The sequence below is a fragment of the Malaclemys terrapin genome, chromosome 10 (genome assembly GCF_027887155.1).
Source record: "Malaclemys terrapin pileata isolate rMalTer1 chromosome 10, rMalTer1.hap1, whole genome shotgun sequence".
NCBI classification, from domain to species: Eukaryota; Metazoa; Chordata; order Testudines; family Emydidae; genus Malaclemys; species Malaclemys terrapin.
The window spans coordinates 30,552,891-30,575,980 of NC_071514.1; the positions used below are offsets into that span (position 1 = coordinate 30,552,891).

At 42.8% G+C, this 23,090-nt stretch overlaps 1 protein-coding gene across 4 annotated transcripts; it reads right to left on the bottom strand.

Moving 5' to 3' along the window:
• Positions 1 to 6,651: 6,651 nt before the first annotated feature.
• MCEE (methylmalonyl-CoA epimerase) lies at positions 6,652 to 22,158 on the bottom strand. 4 transcript variants are annotated; one of them, XM_054042223.1, is made up of 3 exons: positions 21,962 to 22,158; positions 13,600 to 13,940; positions 6,652 to 7,152 (listed from the first exon to the last, which is right to left on the bottom strand). In XM_054042223.1, exons 1-3 carry the CDS (start codon positions 21,990 to 21,992, stop codon positions 7,000 to 7,002), a joined length of 525 nt encoding a protein of 174 aa, XP_053898198.1. In that variant the 5' UTR covers positions 21,993 to 22,158; the 3' UTR covers positions 6,652 to 6,999. The 4 variants fall into 4 exon arrangements, with proteins under 4 accessions (XP_053898198.1, XP_053898200.1, XP_053898199.1 ...); XM_054042225.1 differs by lacking the exon at positions 21,962 to 22,158 and adding an exon at positions 21,756 to 21,900; XM_054042224.1 differs by lacking the exon at positions 21,962 to 22,158 and adding an exon at positions 21,443 to 21,659.
• Positions 22,159 to 23,090: the final 932 nt, after the last annotated feature.

Genomic DNA, 23,090 nt, shown 5'->3' on the forward strand with positions numbered 1-23,090 from the left:
TCTGGGCAGTGCATCCTTATTCCCTCCTCCATGGTAGGACACTTGACCACGCCATGCTTGCAGCAAGTAATCTGGTATCATTGCCTGACAAAGCCTGGCAGCGTATGGTCCCGGTGTTTGCTGGCATTCAAGCAACATCCGTTCTTTATCTTGTTGTGTAATCCTCAGGAGAGTGATATCACTCCTGGTAACCTGGTTGAAATACGGGAACTTAATTAAGGGGACAGAGGTGGCCGTTCCTACTGGGCTGTTTGCCTGTGGCGGAAAATAAATCCTTCCCTGCAGTTAGCCAAGCGCAGATGGGAAATTGGCCCTGAAGTTTTCCGCGTTTGGCTAGCAGGGATCTTCCCTGTTACCAGCCACGCGGTGGGGGGAGGGTACCGTGATCATCCCAGAGAATTCATGGCGAGGGGGGGGGTCGGCGGCGGGGGGGGGTAGTTTGGTGCCTGCAGGGATCTTCCCTGATACCAGCCATGCGGTGGGGGGAGGGGTACCGTGATCATCCCAGAGAATTCATGGCGGGGGGGGGGGGGTTAGTTTGTTTTCTGGTGCTGCTGAATGTTAACAGAAAAACCGCAGCACTCTACTTGCCTGAAGGGGCCCAGACAAGCCCCCCCACACTGCCCCCCCCCCCAACTGGCTGAGTTTGGCCAGGCTTCTGCAGCACTCTACAGGCTATGCTTGGTATGTGGGAAAGGAGGGTGCAGAAGCTGTAAAACAATGGCTTACCATGGCCGCATGCAAGCCGAATTCTGTTGCCCAGACCTGTGATCTCTAGCAGCAAAGCCACAAGCACTCAGCATTAAGAGGCAAAATGCGACCTTGCACAGAAATCACATGTGCTATGTAATGTGAACAGTGTTGGTCACCGTGAAAGAGTATAAGCATTGTTCTGCAAAATGTAGCTTTTAAAACAATTCTCTCTTTTTTCCCCTCCCTACAGCAGCTGCAAATTCCTCAAGCCTCCCTCCTCCATCCCGAAGGTTATCACAGATAAGGCGTCGTAAGAAGAAGACGCGGGAGGACATGTTTTCTGAAATTATGCAATCCAGCAGGAGTGACAGAGCTCATCTGAATGAGTGGAAGGAAACAGTTTCAAAGTATAGGAAAGAAGTCAGTGAACGTGAGGAGAGGAGGGACCAACGTGAGGAGAGGAGGGACCAACGTGAGGAGAGGAGAGACGATCGAGATGAGAGATGGCGGCAGGAAGACCAGAGGATGAAGGATGCAACGCTGGGGCTGCTCCGGCGTCTGGTGGATGTTCAGGAACGGCTGCTGGAAAACAGACTGCCGCTTCAGCCCCTGTTCCACCCTCCCCCCTCCCCATGTTCCGTATCCTCCTCACCCAGACGTGTAAGAACGCGGGGGGGGAGGCTCCGTACACCTTCCCATTCCACCCCAGTAGACAGCCCAAGCAAAAGGTTGTCATTTTTTTAACCTTTTCTTTGTGGCTTTTTCCTTCCCAGCAATCCTCCTCCCAAATACCACCCGGGTTCCCTCCCTCTTTTTCTAATCTATTAATAAAGAATAAATGATTTTTAAATGATAGTGACTTTATTTGGTTTGAAAGAAAGCTGGGGGAAGGGGCAGGGTGGGTTCCTTACAGAAAATCAGTCAGTAAAGGGGGAGGGTTTTCATGAAGGAGAAACAAACAGATATTTCACACGGTAGCCTGGCCAGCCATGAAACTGGTTTTCAAAGCTTCTCTGATGCACAGCGCTTCATGGTGTGATCTTCTAATCGCCCTGGTGTCTGGCTGCGCGTAATCAGCAGCCAGGCAATTTGCCTCAGCCTCCCACCCCGCCATAAAGGTCTCCCCCTTACTTTCACAGAGATTGTGGAGCACACAGCAAGCAGAAATAACAATGGGGAGATTTCTTTGGCTGAGGTCAGAGCGAGTCAATAATGAACGCCAGCGACCTTTTAAACGGCCAAATGCACATTCTACCACCATTCTGCACTTGCTTAGCCTGTAGTTAAACAGCTCCTGACTCCTGTCCAGGCTGCCTGTGTATGGCTTCATAAGCCATGGCATTAAGGGGTAGGCTGGGTCCCCAAGAATAACTATGGGCATTTCAACATCCCCAACGGTTATTTTCTGGTCCGGAAAGTAAGTCCCTTGCTGCAGCCCTTTAAACAGAGTAGTGTTCCTGAAGACGCGAGCGTCATGAACCCTTCCCGCCCAGCCCGCGCTGATGTTGGTGAAACGTCCCTTGTGATCCACAAGTGCTTGCAGCACCATTGAAAAGTACCCCTTGCGGTTTATGTACTCGGTGGCTTGGTGCTCCGGTGCCAAGATAGGGATATGGGTTCCGTCTATTGCCCCACCACAGTTAGGGAATCCCATTGCAGCAAAACCATCCACTATAGCCTGCACATTTCCCAGAGTCACTAACTTTCGTAGCAGCACCTGAGTGATTGCTTTGGCTACTTGCATCACAGCAGCCCCCACCGTAGATTTGCCCACTCCAAATTGATTCCCGACTGACCGGTAGCTGTCTGGCGTTGCAAGCTTCCACAGGGCTATCGCCACGCGCTTCTCAACTGTGAGGGCTGCTCTCATCTTGGTATTCTGGCGTTTCAGGGCAGGAGACAGCAAGTCACAAAGTTCCATGAAAGTGCCCTTACGCATGCGAAAGTTCCGCAGCCACTGGGAATCGTCCCAGACCTGCAACACTATGCGGTCCCACCAGTCTGTGCTTGTTTCCCTTGCCCAGAATCGGCGTTCCATGGATAGAATCTGCCCCATTAACAACATGATCTCCAAAGCACCGGGGCCTGTGGTTTCACTGAATTCTGTGTCCGTGTCCGTGTCCATGTCCTCATCATGCTTGTCGCTGCGCTGCCGCCGCCGCTGCCTCCTCGCCTCGTTTTTCTGGTCCTGGCTGAGCATAAACTCCACGAGAACGCGCGAGGTGTTTGCAATATTCATGAGTGCTGTCTTGACCTCAGCGGGCTCCATGCTTGCCGTGGTATGGAGTCTGCAGTGTTCACCCACCCAGGAAAAAAGGCGCGAAAATGGTTGTCTGCCGTCCGTTGCTTTCATGCAGGGAGGGAGGGAGGGAGGAAGTGAGGCTGTACCCAGAACCACCTGCGACGATGTTTTTTGTCACATCAGGCACTGGGATCTTAACCCACAATCCCAATGGGCGCGGGAGACTGCGGGAACTATGGGATAGCTATGGAATTGCTACCCACAGTGCAACAGTGCAGAAATCGACGCTAGCCCCGGTACTTGGACGCACACCACCGAATTACTGTGCTAGTGTGGCCGCACTCATTTCGACTTTATACAACCTGTTTCTCAAATCCGAATTATCTAAATTCGGATTAATCCCATAGTGTAGACATACCCTTAGAGCGGGGTGGGGGGTGCCTCAGGGGTGGGGAAGCTGCTGCGGGGGGGGGGGGCCTTCAGGGCGGGGAGCTGCCTCAGGGCTGGGGGGGGGGGAGAGTGCAAGGTGGAAGTTTCGCCTAGGGCGCAAAACTTCCTTGCACCAGCCCTGCTCCCACCCCAAAATAAACAAAGTTCCCCCACCTCCCCAGCCATCCAGTTCTCATTGAGATTCCTTCCAAGATAACCTTGCAAGTTGGGTTATCCCCAGCTTTATTACTCCCAGCCTATCACTAGTCTGAAGAAAGGGAACTCCCTAAACACAGCCTGCCCCCTTCCCAGCATGCTTTGCCTCAGAGCCTGCAACTCTTATCAGCCCTTGGAACTACAAATCCCAGTATTCCTCTGAATTGGCACCAGGAACAGGTTAGAAATTGATCCAAAGCCTGACTTAAGGGGCTAGCACATCCTGTTATATCTGGGAGTAGTAGAAAGTGTTTATATCCCTTTGGGGAGAAATGAAGGATCTCGTTTTCTTTTGGGATTTATAGTTAGAGATGGGTGTGAGCCAAATGTCTGCATCTGAATAGCCACAAACTTTGGATTTGTACTTCAGGCTCCATTTTTAGCTAAGGTCTAATTAAGAAGTTATATATTGCCATAAAGACCAAAGGTCAGATTTAAAGAACATTTCTAGTTTGGCTTTTGGCTGAGTGGGGACCTCTGAAAGAAAGAAAAAATTACCTCGGGGCATGACTAGGCAAGCACACAAACAACCTGAGACTGTAAGGTGCTGAGCAGCCCCTGAAGTGCTGAAAGTGAGAGCAGGCATGTCCAATTAGCTCCAATCTAGTAGCATAAGAGGGCTTGGAGAGTCTTTCCTGTACATAGTAAGAGTGGCTAAATTTGGGTTTATCAGTTTAGGCTTATTTTTGAAGGTCCGGTTCCTCTAAAGAGAGAATAAGTTTGAATGTATATAGTGTGTGCTCTCTTCAGAGTAAGGTGAGACCCTATTTTCTACAAAGTGTTCAGTGACTTAAGTTTTTACCCCCAACCCAAAATGAGATAGTTACAGTGAGCAAAGGCAGCAGTTGCCTACTCCCTATGGAACCCTCTCTAAAGTCAATTAGTTGAGAACTTGCTGGTAATTGTTGCTGCAAATACTGTATGGGAGACAGGTAGTTATGAGTACCTAGGAAACCGATTAAGATCCGTTGGGGTGCTGTAGCAGACACTGTATGATGAAAAACATATCAGATATATAAAAAAAAAAATCCTGTTCACTCAAGACCCTCATCCACTCTTGGTCAACCTTACCTACTACCATGTCAAACTAGTCCTCAATCAACATAGGGAATATAAACCCACTAATGTTATTTAAATAGGACAAAAGGGGAAGAAAAGAATTTTAACCTGGTAATCCTTCTACTCCAATTACACCTCTACCCTGATATAACATGAATTCGGATATAACGTGGTAAAGCAGTGCTCCAGGGGGGTGGGGCTGCGCACTCCGGCAGATCAAAGCAAGTTCAATATAACGGGGTTTCACCTATAATGCAGTAAGATTTTTTGGCTCCCAAGGACAGCGTTATATCAGGATAGAGGTGTATTGTGATACTAGCCCAACCCAACAGTCTCAGGTTCAAAGACAAGTATCCAATAATTTTAGACAACAAAAAAAAAACTATAATCTTGACATTTTAATTCTTGATCCATTCTGAAAGAAAAGAAAAGAAAAAAAAGCCTCTTGTTCCTCTAATGATCTGAAAATAAAAGCAGACATACCTAAAATAATAATCAGGATTTCTAGACTAGCAGAATAAAATTTCAGGGGAAAAAATTAAGTACTTACCTACCTTTCACTGGCTTAGTTATGTACAAAATTAGACTTGCAGAATCTCACTGTTCTATAAATAGTGCACTGAACAGATGTAATAGCCCTGCACAAGGCTCAATCCATTTTCCTTGAAGTAAAAATTGGTTCTCAGGTAGGAATAGAACTGTTAGTACAAAGTTAACACCTTTAATGTATAAAAATTGATTTCTTGCATTATTAAGGTTGTGGCTTCAGAAGAACACCATACAAGCTTTCAGCATCTTCAAAGTCTGAAGATTAAATTAAATCTGACTCAGGTCACCATAATATATCTGTTTTTATTGCAGCAAACAGGAAATAAAGCACAAATTATTTAAACTTCCATAATAATTGGGCACTATTGTAACTATTGTAGATTAAAACTGGATTAAAAAAACAAACCTGTTCCTAAAAGGATGAAACACTTCCTCTATGTTTTATCCTATAAAATACAGAATCTGATTCTTTATAAATCCTTTAAAGATCTTTATTATTTATTTAACATTTAAAGATGTGGCCTTCATATTGCAATTTCTATTTCTGCTGTAGATGCCCACTCTCCCCCCGCAAAAAAATGTAAAAGAAGAGATTGGGCCAACTGGTGTTTGTTACTCATATGATTAGCTTCATTAAAATGAAGAGGAGCCTTCTTGAGAATAAAGTGAACAGGATTTGGCCACTTATAAATTATGGTCCCAATCTAGCAAACACTCAAACATGAATAGTCTCACTGACTTCAGTGGAACTAAGTCACAGATGTAAAGTTAGTATTTGCAGCATCAGGACCTAGATAGCTTTATCCATCTCGTAGTAAAATAAAATTTCATACAAATTTTAATAAGATAGCACTTGAAAATGTTTTTGTATAGGAAAACAAAATATAATTTTAAATATTAGTGTCTAGACTTTTTTTTTTTTTTTTTTTTGTATGTCCCAGATATTTTCCTAAGAGTCAGGTTTCAATGCAGGCACTTGAGATCAATTAGGAAGAAAACAGAATAAATCAGTATGGGCTAAATTTAAAAATCAGAGATATATATGCTGACAAAACTAAATCAAAATAAGCTTTTGTTAATCACAGTATATTTAAAATAAACCAATTATTCCCCTATCAATCTTGATTTTTTTTCCCATATACATGTAATACATAAAGCTACAAAATGGTGATTTAGACACAACAGTTTTCTTGGCAGCAATTGTTATGATAGAGAACAGTTGCTTAGCGATCGCAGACATCCATACAATAACACAAGGATCCTATAATTGAATGAACCAATCAATGTGAAGCTTAGATAATGCTTATAATGGGAGACAGAAAATAAAATGTTCTCTTGTAGACTTCTTTCTTACAGGAATATCTGACCCATCTTCTTATCATCTAGAAGTGGGTAATATAGAGCAAAATTATGTTGGGTAACCTAGAAATCTATATATAAAAATTATGCTACAAACTGTGATATACAAGATATAGTCATTTATTTTGTTATATGTACCTCAGCTCATGTTACAATTTGAATTCATAGTCTAATGGAATCCAAACACATTTAAATGTATTATTTTTGAAGGTCTGAACAACAAAACAAAAGTCATAGCCCCAACTGACTAGGAGGGCTAACAGTGCTTTAGCTTCCCCCTGTATGTAATGTTATTTCCCCACATTTCACAACTTAAGAGCTGTAATGTTTTTAATCAACAAGAAAGAATCAAGTACAATGACTTTTACACGGTTGCAAGGCATAATACGAATTCCAACACCATCTCATTAGGTTTGCAATTAGTTCATAGTTTCATCTTTTAGGATTACAGCTCAGGCTTGCTCAAGTTCTACAAGGACTCCATCACAATCTTTAGGGTGGAGAAAAATCACTGGTTTGCCATGCGCCCCTATTTTGGGCTCTTCGCTCAATATTCGGATCTTCTTTTCCTTCAGTTCTGTCATAGCTGCTTTTATATCATCAACCTTATAAAAATAAACATGTATACAATGTGGAACATTAAAGTATATGATTCACAGATTTTACATTAGGAACAATAGTGTAGTCCATAATAAAGATAAAGCACTACATAATTCTAAAAACCAAAAATGCTACAGAAATATGCAGTTACCTGGAGATTTTATCAATAAATGTAACACGTAAAGAAGATTTTGTACTATATTTAATAGTTATGTTTGTTAAGAGATTCACCCCATAATACATCAACCTTTTAGTTACTTTATAATGCAAAATTCATAAATAATCAAAATCAATAGCTATAAACTCCACATTGTTCCTAAATAGTAGATTGTATAGCTTTAGAATATCATTAAGCAAGGAATGTTTTCCCATCTAACTGAAGATGGGATCCTGACTCATTAAATCCTGGGGTTATGTACCATGCACTTAGGTTCATCTTGATCTTACCAGAGTTTGGTTTGGTATAAACTGGTCTCCTCAGAGACACCTCGAACTACCAAGAATACTAGAGGATAATACACACCGGACTATGGTCCATTTTCCTATTGGGCAATTGTACTTCATAGTAAAAGTAGCACCACACATATAATTTCAGGGCAACCTAATAACAGTATTTAAACATAGACTAGTCCTTAAGTTGTGCCAAATGGTTGTTACTTTGTATGTGCAAATATAAAGTGAGACTTTGATTCACCCAGATCTCTAATGCATGCTTGTTGGAAGAACAAAATTAACATTTAGTTTAGCACAACTACCAGTTAATAAAGTCCTGGAACTAGAATAAAAGGAGCGCTGTTTTTCAAGATTGAAGTGCCTGGACATAGCTAAATGATGTAATTGTGAAAACATAAATTTTACATAATTGAATTCTACTTCCTCTGCATTTGCACTAAGTCCTAATCCTTTTCAACTGAGATTTGTTTTTAAAAATCCTGAAGTTGCCAGTTTGCTTTTTAAAAAATGTAATTAAGGGTCCTCTAAAATTAGCAAGTGTAATACATTCTGTGATGGGTAGTAACCCCTTGAGGTTCATCCTGAGTACAGAAATCATCACAGCTGCCTGCACTTCCTGCAGAGATAGCTAGTTAAACCAGCCAGAAGGAGAAATGTGGCTGGGCTCAGCTGGAGTGAATTACTGCATCCCACGGGATAATAATGAGAGTGACTTGTGAGAGTTTCTGGGTGCATCTCCATTAGGAAAATATCTGCTTAGTGACTGTGTGTAGCAAGAACAGGTTCCTCTCCTGTTCCACCAGGTGTCCAATATACTTTCTGTAACTGGTGTTAAAGTGTTCTGACCATTCTTTGCCAGTAGCAAATTATTTTCAACCCCACTGCAATGGGTCATTTTTCTAGGCTAGACTAGAGCTGCTCATTGTCATTTGGCCTTACATAGGAACCACGCCATCCTAATGGAAGCCCTAGAGCTATAGGAAGCCTTTATTGATGCTCTTATCTGAACTCTTTTGAATTTGTTTAGAGAAATTTTAGCACTAAGAATCTCTTGCAAAATTCTAGCTGCCAAGAGCCCCTTCTCATCCATTTAAACTCTGACCCCTGGATTTTGTTGATCTTGGCTCACTTGACCTGTTACATCTGAAAATATAAATTTCTTTTTAACATGGTTATCCCTTGCTGGGAAATGTAAAAATACTGAGTGCCACATTTCTTGTATTTTTCAGACTTAACAGTATGCTATCCTTTGACTGTCATCTTTGGTAATTTCTGCACCATGAAAGGTCACAGATCTCTTGCTGAACAAAGCTCTACATGGAATAACATCAGTGTTGCTAACAGAATGCTTCTTGAAGTATCTGTGAAACAAACAAACAACACTCCAGCTCCTAAAAGATTTAAGTAGATATAGTCATTTTAAAGATTCCTAGTTTGTTCCTCTCTTTGTTATTAATTAAGTAGTGTTGCTATTTCTATTACTTAGCAGTTTGGGGTTTTTTTAAACAGCCCTTACCACATATTATTCCGGTCTTCCCCACCCCCACTTCCTGAGTTCTGCTGTAGTCTTTTACATTCTTCTAAAGCACTGCAAAACAATTCTGCTTAACAGCAATCTGAGTAGATTGAATTAGTCTTTTATTTTAATATCTTTAACTGCAAATAGATACAGTAGTTACAAGAAATATAAAAAACATTTTGATCTACTGAATTTCTCTGATTTATTATCCACTATATATGTGTGCTTAAATTTGATTTCAAGGGGACTAGTCACAGTAGTAAAATTAAGCCTACACCTAAACCATTGCAGCAACACAGCTGTGCGCTGTTGCACTTCTGTGAAGACACTACTTATGTCCATGGAAGAGCTTCTCCTGTCAGCATACGTACTCCACCTCCCCAAGAGGTAGTAGCCAGGTCAACAGGAGAATTCACACCCCTGAGTGATGTAGTTATACCAACCACATTTCCTAGTGTAGGCCAAGCCTTAGTGTTTACAGGATAAAGGCTTAAAAATGTTCCCCTCCCTCCTCCTCATTGTTTGGGAAATGGAAGGGGGGATAGTGATCCCTCCCTGACACACAGCCATAGGCAGAAATTTACTCCTGTGGGGAAAAGTCTATACTTCTTGAAATGGAACTGTATTTTTCTGGAAATGGTAGATCATAATTTAATGCAGCAAAAATGCATCTTATTCAAAAGGACAATCAATTAAAGAACTGGAAAAGAGAACTAATAAAAGCATGCTTTTTGTCCCATTTCCCCCCACAATCATGAATGATATAGTGTATCATCGCTTGTATTAACATTCAATATGCTTAAACAGCATTCTGCATAATCATACACTGCCATACATGGGCAAATCATTGCCCCCCTCCCTCCACCTTTTGTCTTGTTGGTTCTGTTTTTTTTTTCCTGTGTAAATCATTAATTAAAAGGATTTATTTAAAGTAACTTATTACTGCAGAAAAAGACTAATATGATTTAATACTTTACCAAGGCTCTAAACTATTGAGCCATGCGAATAGAACAAATTCAGTCCAGGAACTCTGTGCTAGGCTGAATCACAAACAGAATCTGAAATTGTCAATATAAAACATTCAGCCTTGGAAAGAGTTAAAGCAGGGGACTGGTAGCCAAGACTCTTGTGTTCCATTCCCTCCTCTACCACTGACTTACTATCTAGCCTAGAACAACTAGTTTAAACTCACTATGATTCATTTAATGCCTTTATAAATGGGAATACCTTTTTTATGTTTGTGAAATGTTTTGAGTTCCTTCTGTGAAAGACCGATATAAGTGCAACTATTAATGAGCAAGATTTTCCCCTAGCCTGTCAACTCAATGCTGCCCTATAGTCCTTCTACTATTCCAACAGATAGTCGAATGTGGGAGTTTATGAGACAGGGAAAACAAACAGGCAATTGTAGCCTTTTTTCTATACATGACAAGCTTCCAATTCATATGTAAAAACATCTGAATTAATTAAGGCTTTTTTGTTTTAATCTTCACTTGCATCTGTTCTACAGTCAATGACAAATTTCCATAGCAACTGAAAATTGTGGAGTTTCCATCTAAACACTCAATACTATTTTTGAATGTTACTTGTTAATACCAATCCACTACCTTCAAGATTATTTTCTTGTTCAGTGGAGAATATATCCTAAAGTTTTAATATTAAATAATAAATATTCAGGGAAATTATAATATTTCAGTTGTGATAAACAAAATAGGAAATTAATACACAAAGTATCAATTTACAGACTTTAGCACAGATAAAAGGATCTAAAAGCATGAAGGTGTCTTTCAGTTTCAGGTAAAATAGTTATCACAATATTGGGTATTAATGGAGTTAACTGTCTGCATAAAGTCTAAAGCTGAGGATTCCTATAATCCCAGGCCAAAAAAAAAAGAGTTAGGATGGATTTAAGTAATTGATATTTACACCCTTATGAGAAAGATTTAATCTAACAGCTTGAGAGTTGTCTTATCCAATTTTTATGATTTTGTATTACACTTCTGAATTTTCATACATTTTCTGTAAGAATAATGTGAGCTGCTGGGTTTGTGATACCAACTGCTCTACATGTCATTTGAGCAATGTTATACGGTGACTGGCCTGTCTATAGTGACAGTCTCTATTTTGAAAATATGGAGGCTTAATTTAGGGGGAAAACTTGGATATGTTATGCATGTGAAGAATTTTCTGTTTTTCTTTGTAAGTATGTAATTTACTATACTTATAATTTAGGGACACAATCTGGCAATCAATTTAACTTTATTCATGTGAGTAGTCCTATTAAGTTCAACTGGACTACTTGAATGATTAAAGCAGGGGTAGGCAACCTTTCAGAAGTGGTGTGCCGAGTCTTCATTTATTCACTTTAATTTAAGGTTTCGCGTGCCAGTAATACATTTTAATGTTTTTTTAGAAGGTGTTTCTCTCTAAGTCTTTATTATATAACTAAACTATTGTTGTATGTAAAGTAAACAAGGTTTCAAAAGGTTTAAGAAGCTTCATTTAAAATTAAATTAAAATGCTGATCTTACGCCGCCAGCCTGCTCAGCCCGCTGGGTGTGTGTGTGGGGGGTTCAGGGCAGAGGGCTGGTGTTGGGGAGGGGACTCGAGGTCAGGGCAGAGGGCTGGGGTGTGTGTGGAGGTGCAGGGCACAAGGCTGGGTGTGTGGGGGGGTTCAGGGCAGAGGGCTGGGTGTTGGGGAGGGGACTCGAGGTCAGGGCAGAGGGCTGGGGTGTGTGTGGAGGTGCAGGGCACAAGGCTGGGTGTGTGGGGGGGTTCAGGGCAGAGGGCTGGGTGTTGGGGAGGGGACTCGAGGTCAGGGCAGAGGGCTGGGGTGTGTGGAGGTACAGGGCACAAGGCTGGGTGTGTGGGGGGGTTCAGGGCAGAGGGCTGGGTGTTGGGGAGGGGACTCGAGGTTAGGGCAGAGGGCTGGGGTGTGTGTGGGGGTGCAGGGCACAAGGCTGGGTGTTGGGGGGGACTCGAGGTCAGGGCAGAGGGCTGGGGGTGTGTGGAGGTGCAGGGCACAAGGCTGGGTGTGGGGGGGGGTTCAGGGCAGAGGGCTGGGTGTGGGGGGGGACTCGAGGTCAGGGCAGAGGGCTAGGGTGTGTGTGGAGGTGCAGGGCAGAAGGCTGGGTGTGGGGGGGTTCAGGGCAGAGAGCTGGGGTGCTCAGCTTGTGGGGGTGCTCCCAGCCCCCTGCCCTGAGCGGCTCATGGCAGGGGGCAGGGAGGGATATGCCCCGTTCCACCCCCTTCCCCAAGGCCCCGTCCCTACCTTTCTCTGCATCCTCTACAGAGCGGCGAGCATGCTGCCGCTCGGCTCTGCTCTGCTCCCCCTTCCATCTCGCAAGGGCCATTGCCAGCAGGGAGAAGAAGGGGGAGGAGGAGGGGCCGGAATGCACCAGGCTGTGGGAAGAAGCGGGGCAGGTGGGAAGCTTGGCTACCGCTGGACCAAGCTTCTGCCTCCTGCCCCCGCAGGGGAGAGCGGTGGGCGGGGGGGCTGAGTGGGGCTGGGGGCCAAGACCCCCCCCCACCGCTTTCCCCTGCGGGGGCAGGGGCCAGAAGCTTGGTCCTGCGGCAGCCAAGCTTCCCCCCTCCCCTGCTTCTTCCCACAGCGTGGTGCTTTCCGCCCCTCCGCCCCCTCCTCTCACCAGGCAGGCAGCGTGCCACTCAAAATCGGCTTGCGTGCCATGTTTGGCACGTGTGCCGTAGGTTGCCGACCCCTGGATTAAAGATATGCATGTGTGTTTATGAGATGGGGCCCTATACAATATGCAACACAACTAAGTGTATATTGTGATGACTTAACTTTGATTCTATTCTGAAAAGTAATTGTAAAAAAACAAACAAACACCACCTTGCTCAGTAGTTCTACTCCCTGTGAATATCCAGATTAATCTTTGATTACCTGAAAAAAGATTTTACTACTCTCATCTCTGAGAACCAAACACAGCTCTGTGTGTTTTCCCGGGATTCTTTTCTGACTTGCATATTGAATTTTCAACTAAATATCAAATGCAGGAACTCTGGTAAAACCGCACTGTCTTCAAATTATGCCCTAATTTACACTTGTGCACCCCATTATAAGTGATCTATAAATACTGACACACACAGGTTTTTCCAGTGCATGTATTTTGAACATCCTGAAATTGCCACCTGTCTAGTGACCTTTGCAGGACATTGCTACATTCCATGAGTTTGTCCCCATTTCTTTCAGCCCGGACATTACAAATGCCAAATTCAGTTTGGGCAGATTAAAAAGAAAATAAAGCTGCTTGTATAATGACAATGTGAAATTGCCCTGAATTTCATACTGCAACTTCACTTTTTATTTGCTGGTCTTCAGTAGAATTTCCCAAATGATAATGATTCAGCATAACCAATGTGGGTTTTTATTCAGGTTGACTCTATTAGAAAGTATGAAGCTCTTTAACAAGATAAAGATTTTTTTTTAAATATAATAGAAAGTATGCGTGTATAATACCTCAATGCAGATATGATGCATTCCTCCAGCCTTGTTTTTTTGCAGAAAGCCTGCAATTGGACTTTTTTCTCCCAGAGGGTGCAGCAGTTCTAGCTTTGTGTTTCCCAGCTCCACAAAAACAGTGTAGACGCCATGTTCAGGAAGAGGAACTGCCTCACTCACCTGGGCTCCTAAAACACTCTTGTAAAAAGACTGGGCCTTCTCCAAATTGGGTACCGCAATTGCTACATGATTGAGTCGCCCCAGTTTCCACAAAGAGCATGGAACTTTTTGAGTCAAGGAGTGTGACATTGATAAAGTCCGTACTGTGGGTGCTGTAGTTTGCAATCTGGTAAGAAGCCCTGTAAAATTGAATGACATCGTCATAATCCTTTTGGAAAAAAAATGCACATCCTTTCCCCTTTTAATGAAACCCAAATAACTCCTGTGTCCTTACATTTATGAATTATGTTTCACCAATATGCTAAAGACAGAGATAATAAGATAGGGAAACATTTCCTCTTCTACTGCTATCAGTTCAATAGCTTTTTTTGTTCTGAAACAAATTAATTCAGAGGAGGTAAATGAAGAATTTATAGCATGAATGCTCAGATGTGTCCATTACAAACAACAATAGGGATTTTTAAAAAAAGTTAATTTTAAGCTTCAGTTGAGCTTGGTATGAAAAAATCAAGATTTTCATAATTATATGCACAAGTTTATAGAATTTAAAGGCCAGCTACACACCACTAACCTGTACATTATTTCTGTATTATTCAGAGATTCACATTTAATAAAATAGAAATGGAAATAGAAATGAGGATGTAAAAAACCTGTCTAAACATAATAAAGAACTAATATATTTATTCCTACAGCCCAAATACCTATAAGAAAGGTGAAGAGTCTTAGTTGCCTCCCAGTGGAGGGAGATGTGATCAAGTGTTAAGCCACAAGAATGGGAGCCAGCAACTCCCAAGTTTTATTCCATCTCTGCTATTCCATCCTTCTGTGATGTTGGGCAGATCATTTTGCCTCTTTCTTTCTCAGTTTTCACATTTGTATAATGGACTAATATTTCCTATATCACAGGCCTGTTTGAGGATAAAAAGTTAGTGAAATGCTCTAAAGCTGGAAAGAATTCTAAGGATTATTCTGTTTAGCATACAGCATCCTTCTACAGTTGCCAACTTTGTAATATTTAAATAGAAGACACTCCAGCGGGATTGCCGGAACCTCCCCCGCCCCAGCTCCCCTCCCCACATCATGCCCCATCTCTTCCCCCAAAGCCCTGCCATGCCTCTTTCCCCAAAGGCCTCACCCACCATTTGCGCCTCTTCCTCTTCTTTCCCCTGTTGCCCATTGCTTTTCCCCTCTCCCCCTTCAACTCCCCTTTGCCTGAGTCAGTAGGGACTTGCCTGCGGAGCCAGGGCTGGGAGCTGCAGCTGCCCGATGCAGGTAGGAGGTGGCCGCGGTTGAGTACAGGCTGGTGTGGGTGATCACCTGGTATCTCCCTCACTCACAGCAATCAGACTTTGGGTGTCTGGTCAGTAGATCTGACCAGACTTTCTGGTCAAAAAACTGACACCTGGCCACACTATCCCCTTCTTAGCCATATTAAGGGTATTCCATCTCAAAGGATTTGCTAGGGCCAAATCTTGTTTGCTCTATTAATGCAAACAGTTCCTCTGACTTCAGTGTGACTACTTCCATGAGAAACTAAGCAGAATTTGGCTCAGACTGTACGCATAAGATCACTAACATATGGTCACCTGATGGCATAAAGACAAGGGTCTAATTCCAGGTAGAAATGGGTAGAAATGGGTGGATAAGATCTGAAACAATTTAGTGCATGGAAAGACTCACTGGTATGAGAAACAACATGGACCAACAATTATGGCAGCTGAGCTCTTTGTGGATTTCTCTGAGGAGGCCCCTGTTGAACTTTAACCTGCTTCTGTGGACTCCTCTCTACTCATATTGGACTATCGAGAGGGTTGTATGAATAAGTGATTTTCATTTTATACACACACACACACACACACACATGCCCGTCCAATACTTAGCATTATGTTTTTTACCTGTGAATGGCTATGAACCAATTGCACTGAGAACTTTGAGAGCTTGGAGTTAAAACTCCAACTTTGAGAGCTGGGATGCATGAGAGGCTAAGAGAAGGAAGGATCTCACAATTAGGAATAGTGGTTTGCTATAGTGGTTCATGGATTTTGCCATTTCTCTGGGTTGTGGGGGTTTTATGGGGGTGGGGGATAGAGAAGGTCCCGAGTTTGCACAGCTTGTTTAAGAGGCATCTGTACAGCAATACTGCTCCTGCTGCCTTTACAGAGGATGAAGTCTGTAGCAAAGAATAAGAGATATTAAGTATATTTAGAATATAAAGGTGAACTATAAGTATTAATTAATGTTGTAACATAGGTTCTCAGATCTGTGAGATCCTCAGTTTAGCCACACAAGGCCTTAGGCCTGAAACCGATTTGCATGACTAGTTGACTGAAAGATAATCCTGTACCAGTGAAGTGTAAAATTGCAGTAAACTATATGTTAAATACTGATGTTCTGGAAACTATGCAGTAATAGACTGGAAACTATGGCGCAATGTACCAGTTAATACCACAAGATGCCCGATAGTAACATTTTGGGGAATTCTGTAATAACCTCAAGTTGCTATGGTACATAAATATTAATGACAATAAGGGGTACTAAGGGGATACCCAGTAAGAGATGGGGCACCCCTAAATTAATCGAGTATGGAAGTATGGATAAGAAAAAAGGGGTTGGACCCCTTAGGCATATCTATGAGCATTAGCAGGCATAAGCATATCTCAGAATAAAAAGTTGTTGATCGGCCTGTGTGCTCGGGTAGAAGTGGGAAAACACAGGGGGAAGACACCAGGATGCCAACCATGGTTCATTGTCCTCATTAAGATAATGACTGACACTCCAAGGTCCCCCAGCAGGAGATGTGAGTGATGCCAGTCCTAGGGCTTAATACTCTCTCTCTATCTGGTCTTGTATTTCAGTGTTGGTGGGATTGTTTATCTGCTTAGTGGATTTATCAATAAAGGGATGTGTGATAAATTGCAATCGTTTCTCATGTGCTTCTAGGGTCTCTAAGGGTACGTCTATACTATCCGCCGGATAGGCGGGTAGTGTTCAATGTATTGGGGATTGATTTATCGCGTCTCATCTAGACGCGATAAATCGATCCCCAAATCGACGCCTGTACTCCACTTTGGCAGGAGGAGTAAGCGGAGTTGACAGGGGAGCCGCGGTAGTCGACTCGTTGCCGTGAGGACAGACAGGTAAATTGAACTAAGATACTTCAACTTCAGCTACGCTAATAGCTCATTCTAATGATATTCATCAATATTCCTGATGCTGTAGCCCTCAGGAGACTAAATATTTATTGACCATAACATCTAAGAGACTGAATGATTATTTATTGATTGAAATTGATTAATCTCCAATCCATACTAAGGCTCCAGGTTGGGGAATAATACTGAAGAACTGTGCAGGGGAAGTGATTCAGTACTGATCTAGGTCTCGATTCTACACTATTGAAGTCTAAGGAGATTTGACATTGACCTCAGTAGGTGCAAATTCAGATCTTTGAGGATGAGTACCATCGACTGATTCACCTATAATAATTAGGTTGATTTTCTCTTCCAAATACTGACCATTCCCATTTCTGCTTAGCTTGCTAAGAATGTTTGATTTTTAAGAATACTGCAGTAGAATTGAACTGCCAGACCCTGGGATAGGGGTTGTAAATGGTTTAAGTCATTACTTAAATAATTTTAAAATAAATATTTTAATTAAAACAGAAATAGGTCATTAGACTTATGAACAGGAAATAACACAAACATATGGTCTGACTGTGTGAATGTCTAGGGCCTCCTCAACTGACTGCAGAGATCATCAGAGGAAACTACAGCATGAGAAAGAGGGCTTAAATTAGGATTACAAACTCCAGCAAGGGCACCCACTTTCAGGCTTCCAGCTCATCAGCTGTTACCACTCTTGGGCAGAGCCCTGTCTCTCTTTCCCTCCTGACGGGTTTTCCAAGCTGCATGGTTCCCTGACTAAATTATGAAGTCCCCAGCAAGGCAGAGTGCCTAAGCAGGCCTGCTTTGCTTTTATCCACAGAGGCTATTAACAGGGCAATTGCCCACAGTTCTGCTTGCTCGGAAAGAGCAGTGTGGTATTTAGTCTTACTAAGAAAACAGTAAAAACATACACACATGCTAATAAATTTATCAGAGATCAACTCCAACAAAGGCTCTGGCAGGTGAACACTCCTTCAAACCCCTCAAAGGGTTCTTCTGTGGTCACAAGTTCGTAACTGCCTTGGCTCAAAACAGGCACCCCCATTAATCTGAGAGTCACTCTTTTATCCAGTTTGGGTCTTTCTGAACTGTCCTCATATAACAAGCACTCAACAGACAAAAGATCCTCTCCTTCTTACATTTGCATACATCACCCCCTAGAGAGTTCCTGAGAAACACACTTAACTTTCAGGGTAGGTCTACTCTAGAAGTGCTACAAGATTGGCACAGCTGCACCACTGTAGCGTGTCTGGTGAAGGTGCTCTATGCCGAAGGGAGAGCGCTCTCCCGTTGGCATAATTACTCCACCTGCGCGAGAGGCAGAAGTTATGTCAGCGTGAGATCGTCTCCCATCAACACACCAGTATGGACATGCTTAGGTCGCTGTAACTTTTGTCACTCAGGGGGGTGTCTTTTCCACAACCCGGAGCAATGTAAGTTAGATCGACAAGCAGTAAAGTAGACCTGCCCTAAAAGTTCATTCTTATCTGGCCCATTGTTTAGAAGAATCTTCTGAAGCTCACAACACTTCCCAGGGCTTCCATTTGTCATGTTTCCTAAAGAAGTCCCATACAATCCCACAATAATACATAAACATTTGCCTTTTTAATACAATTAACTCCTAAAATACTTAAACTTAATTCAGTAAAGTTTGTTCATGATATTGCAGGAAACTGCATATCCTGATACATAAAATGGCTTGCTAAAAAGTTAATCTATTGACAATGGGTGCTGGAATTTTTTTGGGGGGCAGGGAGCTACAGTGAGGACAGGAGAAGCAGGGCAGGGCAGGGCATGGCATCTCTCCCATCACTAGACTACTGGTGCCAGAATGAGATAAAAGTATGTATACATTAAACCAGTGGTTACATTTTATGCCAGTTTGCTTTAGACAGTGTCAAAGCTCCCAATGCCTCAAGGCCAAGCTTGAGTAACAGAAGCCTTTGATGTATTCTCAACTTCTTCACACCCTCAAATGCACAATTCTGCTATGATTGTGCCAAGGATGCACTGGGGCTTTGGATGTTTTGTAGAACATACTGAATACCTTGGTTTACGTATTTTCCAGTTTCTGTATTCTTTGGCTTGGTCTACACGTAAACAACTCAGGTTGACATACTTACGATGCTCAAGGGTGTGAAAAATTCACGCCCACTGACGGCCATAGCTTGGCCAACCTAAGCCCCGGTTTTGACACCGCTATGATGGAAGAATGCTTCTGTCAACCTAGCCACTAACTCACAGGGAGGTGAAGTTCCTACAGCAACAGAAAAACCTCTTCCATTGCTGTAGCCTGCATCTACACTACTGGGTTACGGTGGCATAGCTATGGTGCTATAGCTATTCCGCTGTAGCATCCATAGCGTAAACATGGCCTTTGTAATCTAAAGCAAATACGTTTGCTTTCTTCTGGTGATTGTTTTTTGGTTTCTGAGATAGATTCTTTAGTCAGACAAATGTCTCTCCATTGACTTTAACTGAATTATTTTTGATTTACTCCACTGTATATAAGAGAAGAACCAGGCTCTCTGCTTGTGTAGCCCAGAGCTACTTTGACAAACATTTTTCCTGGTTGAAATTTGCAAATGCTGACCACATTTAGATAAATTCTTACATGCAATTTCTTTTTTCTTTCTTCTTCTAATGCAGTCAGCATCAGTGTCCAAGGGGTATTTTGAAGACCTACTTTTTAAATGTACCCATCTAAAGGTGTCTCATGTTTCTAGGGATGGTTCAGAGACATTGCCCTGTAAAGAAAATTCTGTGGATCCTGTTTTCATGTATTTCTTTGTCATCTTCCCCCTTTCACTGAGATTACAGAATGCATGTTATGTCACTTTTAAAAATATAATTCTTAATGATTCTAAGCAGTATCTATTTGGACTACCTATTCAGTCCAATTCATTATATTGGTGTTCACTGACCACCAGTAGAGTGTTCAGGAGAATTCAGACACACAAAAAATAGCTCCCTCCATGAGGAGCTTGCACTCTAGTACAGACAAAACAATTTAAAAGGCTGATGCAGCATCCATCATAAAATTAAGTCAGCACATATTTTATTTTTGTAATGTATTGTAATTAAGTATCTGATCCTGCATCATTGAAGTCAATGGGAGCTGCACAACCAATGTAATGGTTATATCAAACACATGCAGAGTCCCATTGAACCCAATAATAATACATGTGAGAGAGGTTATACATGAGAGTCACAGTTACAGGATGACGCCCTTAGGCACAATTCTCAAGTATGCTTGAGGAACTCTCCCTTAAAACTGCAGAGGAAAACCCTCTGGCTTTCTCATGAGCGATCCTTGGCTGTTGTCTTAAAATTACTCCAGCCATTATTACTGACTTTGGAAAGTATCTACCAAGATGGGATGAATCTAAGTAGTGAGGCTAGTGGATTACTTTTGCTACTACGTTCAGAGAAGACTACTGCCATTCTCTCTCTTGTAAGTCGACTGTTGAAACCACTTGGGTCATTAAACAATGCCATCATCACTGGACTAATTTGATTCTGTTCTAGACTTCTAGATTCTGTTCAACCTCTATGTAGCTTTTACAAATCCCTGTCCTATAAAACACCAACAGTTGAGTGGAGTGAGGCACTACCAGCAATGGGGCTGCTATGTGCTCAGGCCAGAATAGAGAATTTGAACACAGAGTGGAATATCATACGACGAATGAATGAAGATTTGACTTCAACTTCTCTTTTATCATCACTAATGGCTCAACCCGACCATTATGCTGTGTTTCCTGGGATGAAAGAAGTAGGAATTCATCTCTTGCTACTCCCAGTCATAACAGCTACAGTTGAGTGTTCTTTTTCCATCATTGAATAGAATTTTGTGTTCTTAATGATGTCAACTTCTGCCTAATCATGTGAATGAACTAATGAGCATACCAATTGAAGGAATGGAAGTACCGGACACATGAGAAGCCACCAAAGATGAACGCATTGCATTCAAGAAGTTCATTAACAGAGTTGTGCAAAATTATAACAAGAAACCAAGAAGGATGTAGATGTAGTGCTTCATAGAAGGCTTGAGTAGCCAACTTTAATTTGTGTGATGATTTTAGAACAGGAGTTAAATCTAATAAAATAGTCATGAAACATTTTTCAGTTTTTACTATGGTGCCATACAGCCCACCTTCACCCTCACGGTCTCACCCCTCATCGGTTCTGACCCCCTCTGTAAATTCAAACACCCGCCCTAATTTCAATTCCTGGGGAAAACTCTGTGCACCCGTTAAAGACAAGAGGGCTCTATGCAGAGGAACTTGAAGGATCAGAATCTAAAACTGTAACACTCCACAACCCAGCAGTTTGAATTATTAGGATCACACACACAAAAATAGAGCATTTAAACTGTACAGAAATACTTGTCACACACAATTTCATTACTTCTCACAATTAATTAAAATAATAAATTATAATCTGTCAATATCAATAGCTTTTACAAGGCTACAACTATTTTACAGAAAGAGAAACTGAGTCACAGAAGCTAAGTGACTTACCAAACATCACACAAATCTATGGCAGAGTAAAAAAAAATACAAGCCAGGATTCTTGGCTAAGTCCCATGTCCTATCCACTGAATCAGTGTCGAGGAGCCACCTACTCAGCATGTGTGATCTGCACTTTCCCCCTAAATATCTTTGCCAGGTGCAATTCTCCTTCCACGCCCTCCACCGTTGTCAGTACACACTGTTTCTCTGACAGGTGTACTTTGTATAGCCTGTTTTTACCCCTATATTTAGCATGTGCAATTTCCCTGCCATAAACTCTCCCCCCACCCGCCATTTAACACGTGTCTCTCCCCATCCTCACCTGCCCCCCTTATTCAGCTCATGTGCAGGGTCTGCGAACCGGCCCCTTGAGGGGACGGAGCTGGGCTACTGAACGTGCTCGTGCTTTAGGGCTCTCTGCTGGGCAGGGGACAAGGCGGGGCCGACTCCCGGAGACGCTAAACCCGGGCGCGTGCAGACCGCCCCTTCCCACCCCCGCACGGTCCCGCTGCACCGCTCAGCGTCTACCTGCTGCCGCTTTCCCCACGCAGGCTGCCATCTTGACTCCTAGCTATTCAAATCTAACTTTATCGAGAGCCTCTTCCCGCAAGCACAGCCGGCAAAGGCAGGAGGGGCCAGGCTGTGCTCTCAGCGGGGCAGCCCCTGCTTCTGCCACTGCAGGGAGCTGCTCTCCTAGGGCTTCGGGAGGGGCCGAGAGCTGCGGCAAAGTCCAGTTCTGCAAAAGGAAATCAGCCTCCGGCTGTCAGCAGCACCACCAGTGACCCGGTGGAGAAGCGATTCTGTTGTTTGCTCCAAAATAAAATGTTTAATAGCTTGAAACATGCTGATGTTTCATTTTGTGGAGAAACTTTCTCCTGGAAACAGCGCTGGGGCAATGAAAATCAGTGTTACCAACTCTTGTGATTTTATTGTGAGTTTTGCAATCATGTTTTTTTCCTGAAAGGCCTAGCCCCTGGAGTCAGAACTGTGTGAGGGAAGCAGCTGAGACAAGGAAAGATTAGAGAAGCCCAGGCACAGTAAGAGAAGTAGTATGAGCCTCAGAAAAAAGATGAGAGCTTTTGGGTAAAGTGCTGTAGAAAGAGGCTGGGAACTGTGACCAAATCGTCTGTTGTTTGAGTCCTACTGCATTCATGGAAACAGGATTTTATAATTCATTGTAGATAAACAGGATTGTATCAAAAAGATACCATACCTGACTCCACCACTAATTTCTTCTCCTAAATGAAACAACCTTGAAGACTCTCAAAACTGGGTAACTGCTTTCATCAAATAGGGATCTCTCTCTCTCCCCCTCCCTCTATGAGAGTGTGGAAGGCTCTGAGTGGAGTTGAGTATATGTGGAGAGTACACACCATATATGAACATTCAGAGCACTGTAAAGCTCAGCCTCATGATTGGAGGTGGGGGGCTCCCTCCATCCCAGCACACAGGGGAGGTTTTAAGAGGTGGACTGTGGCAATAGCTGGGATGAGACCAATAGATCCATTACTATGTAGATCTACCAGCCAAAACTCCGCAGAATGGGAAGAACCACTTGGCAGACAAGGTTACTGTAACCCCAGAGAATAACAGTTGGAGAGCGGCTTTGCAAATTGCAGCCTGGGAGGTAGGTGAGTTCCTCCCTTCCCACACCACT

Excerpts from the sequence above, each read along its gene's own strand:
- MCEE (XM_054042223.1), bottom strand. The coding sequence starts at position 21,992 with ATGGCAGCCTGCGTGGGGAAAGCGGCAGCAG. Across the intron at positions 13,941-21,961 it reads CGTGGGGAAAGCGGCAGCAG|GGCTTCTTACCAGATTGCAA; the intron begins GTAGACGCTGAG and ends TCAATTTTACAG. Across the intron at positions 7,153-13,599 it reads TGCATCATATCTGCATTGAG|GTTGATGATATAAAAGCAGC; the intron begins GTATTATACACG and ends TATTTTTATAAG.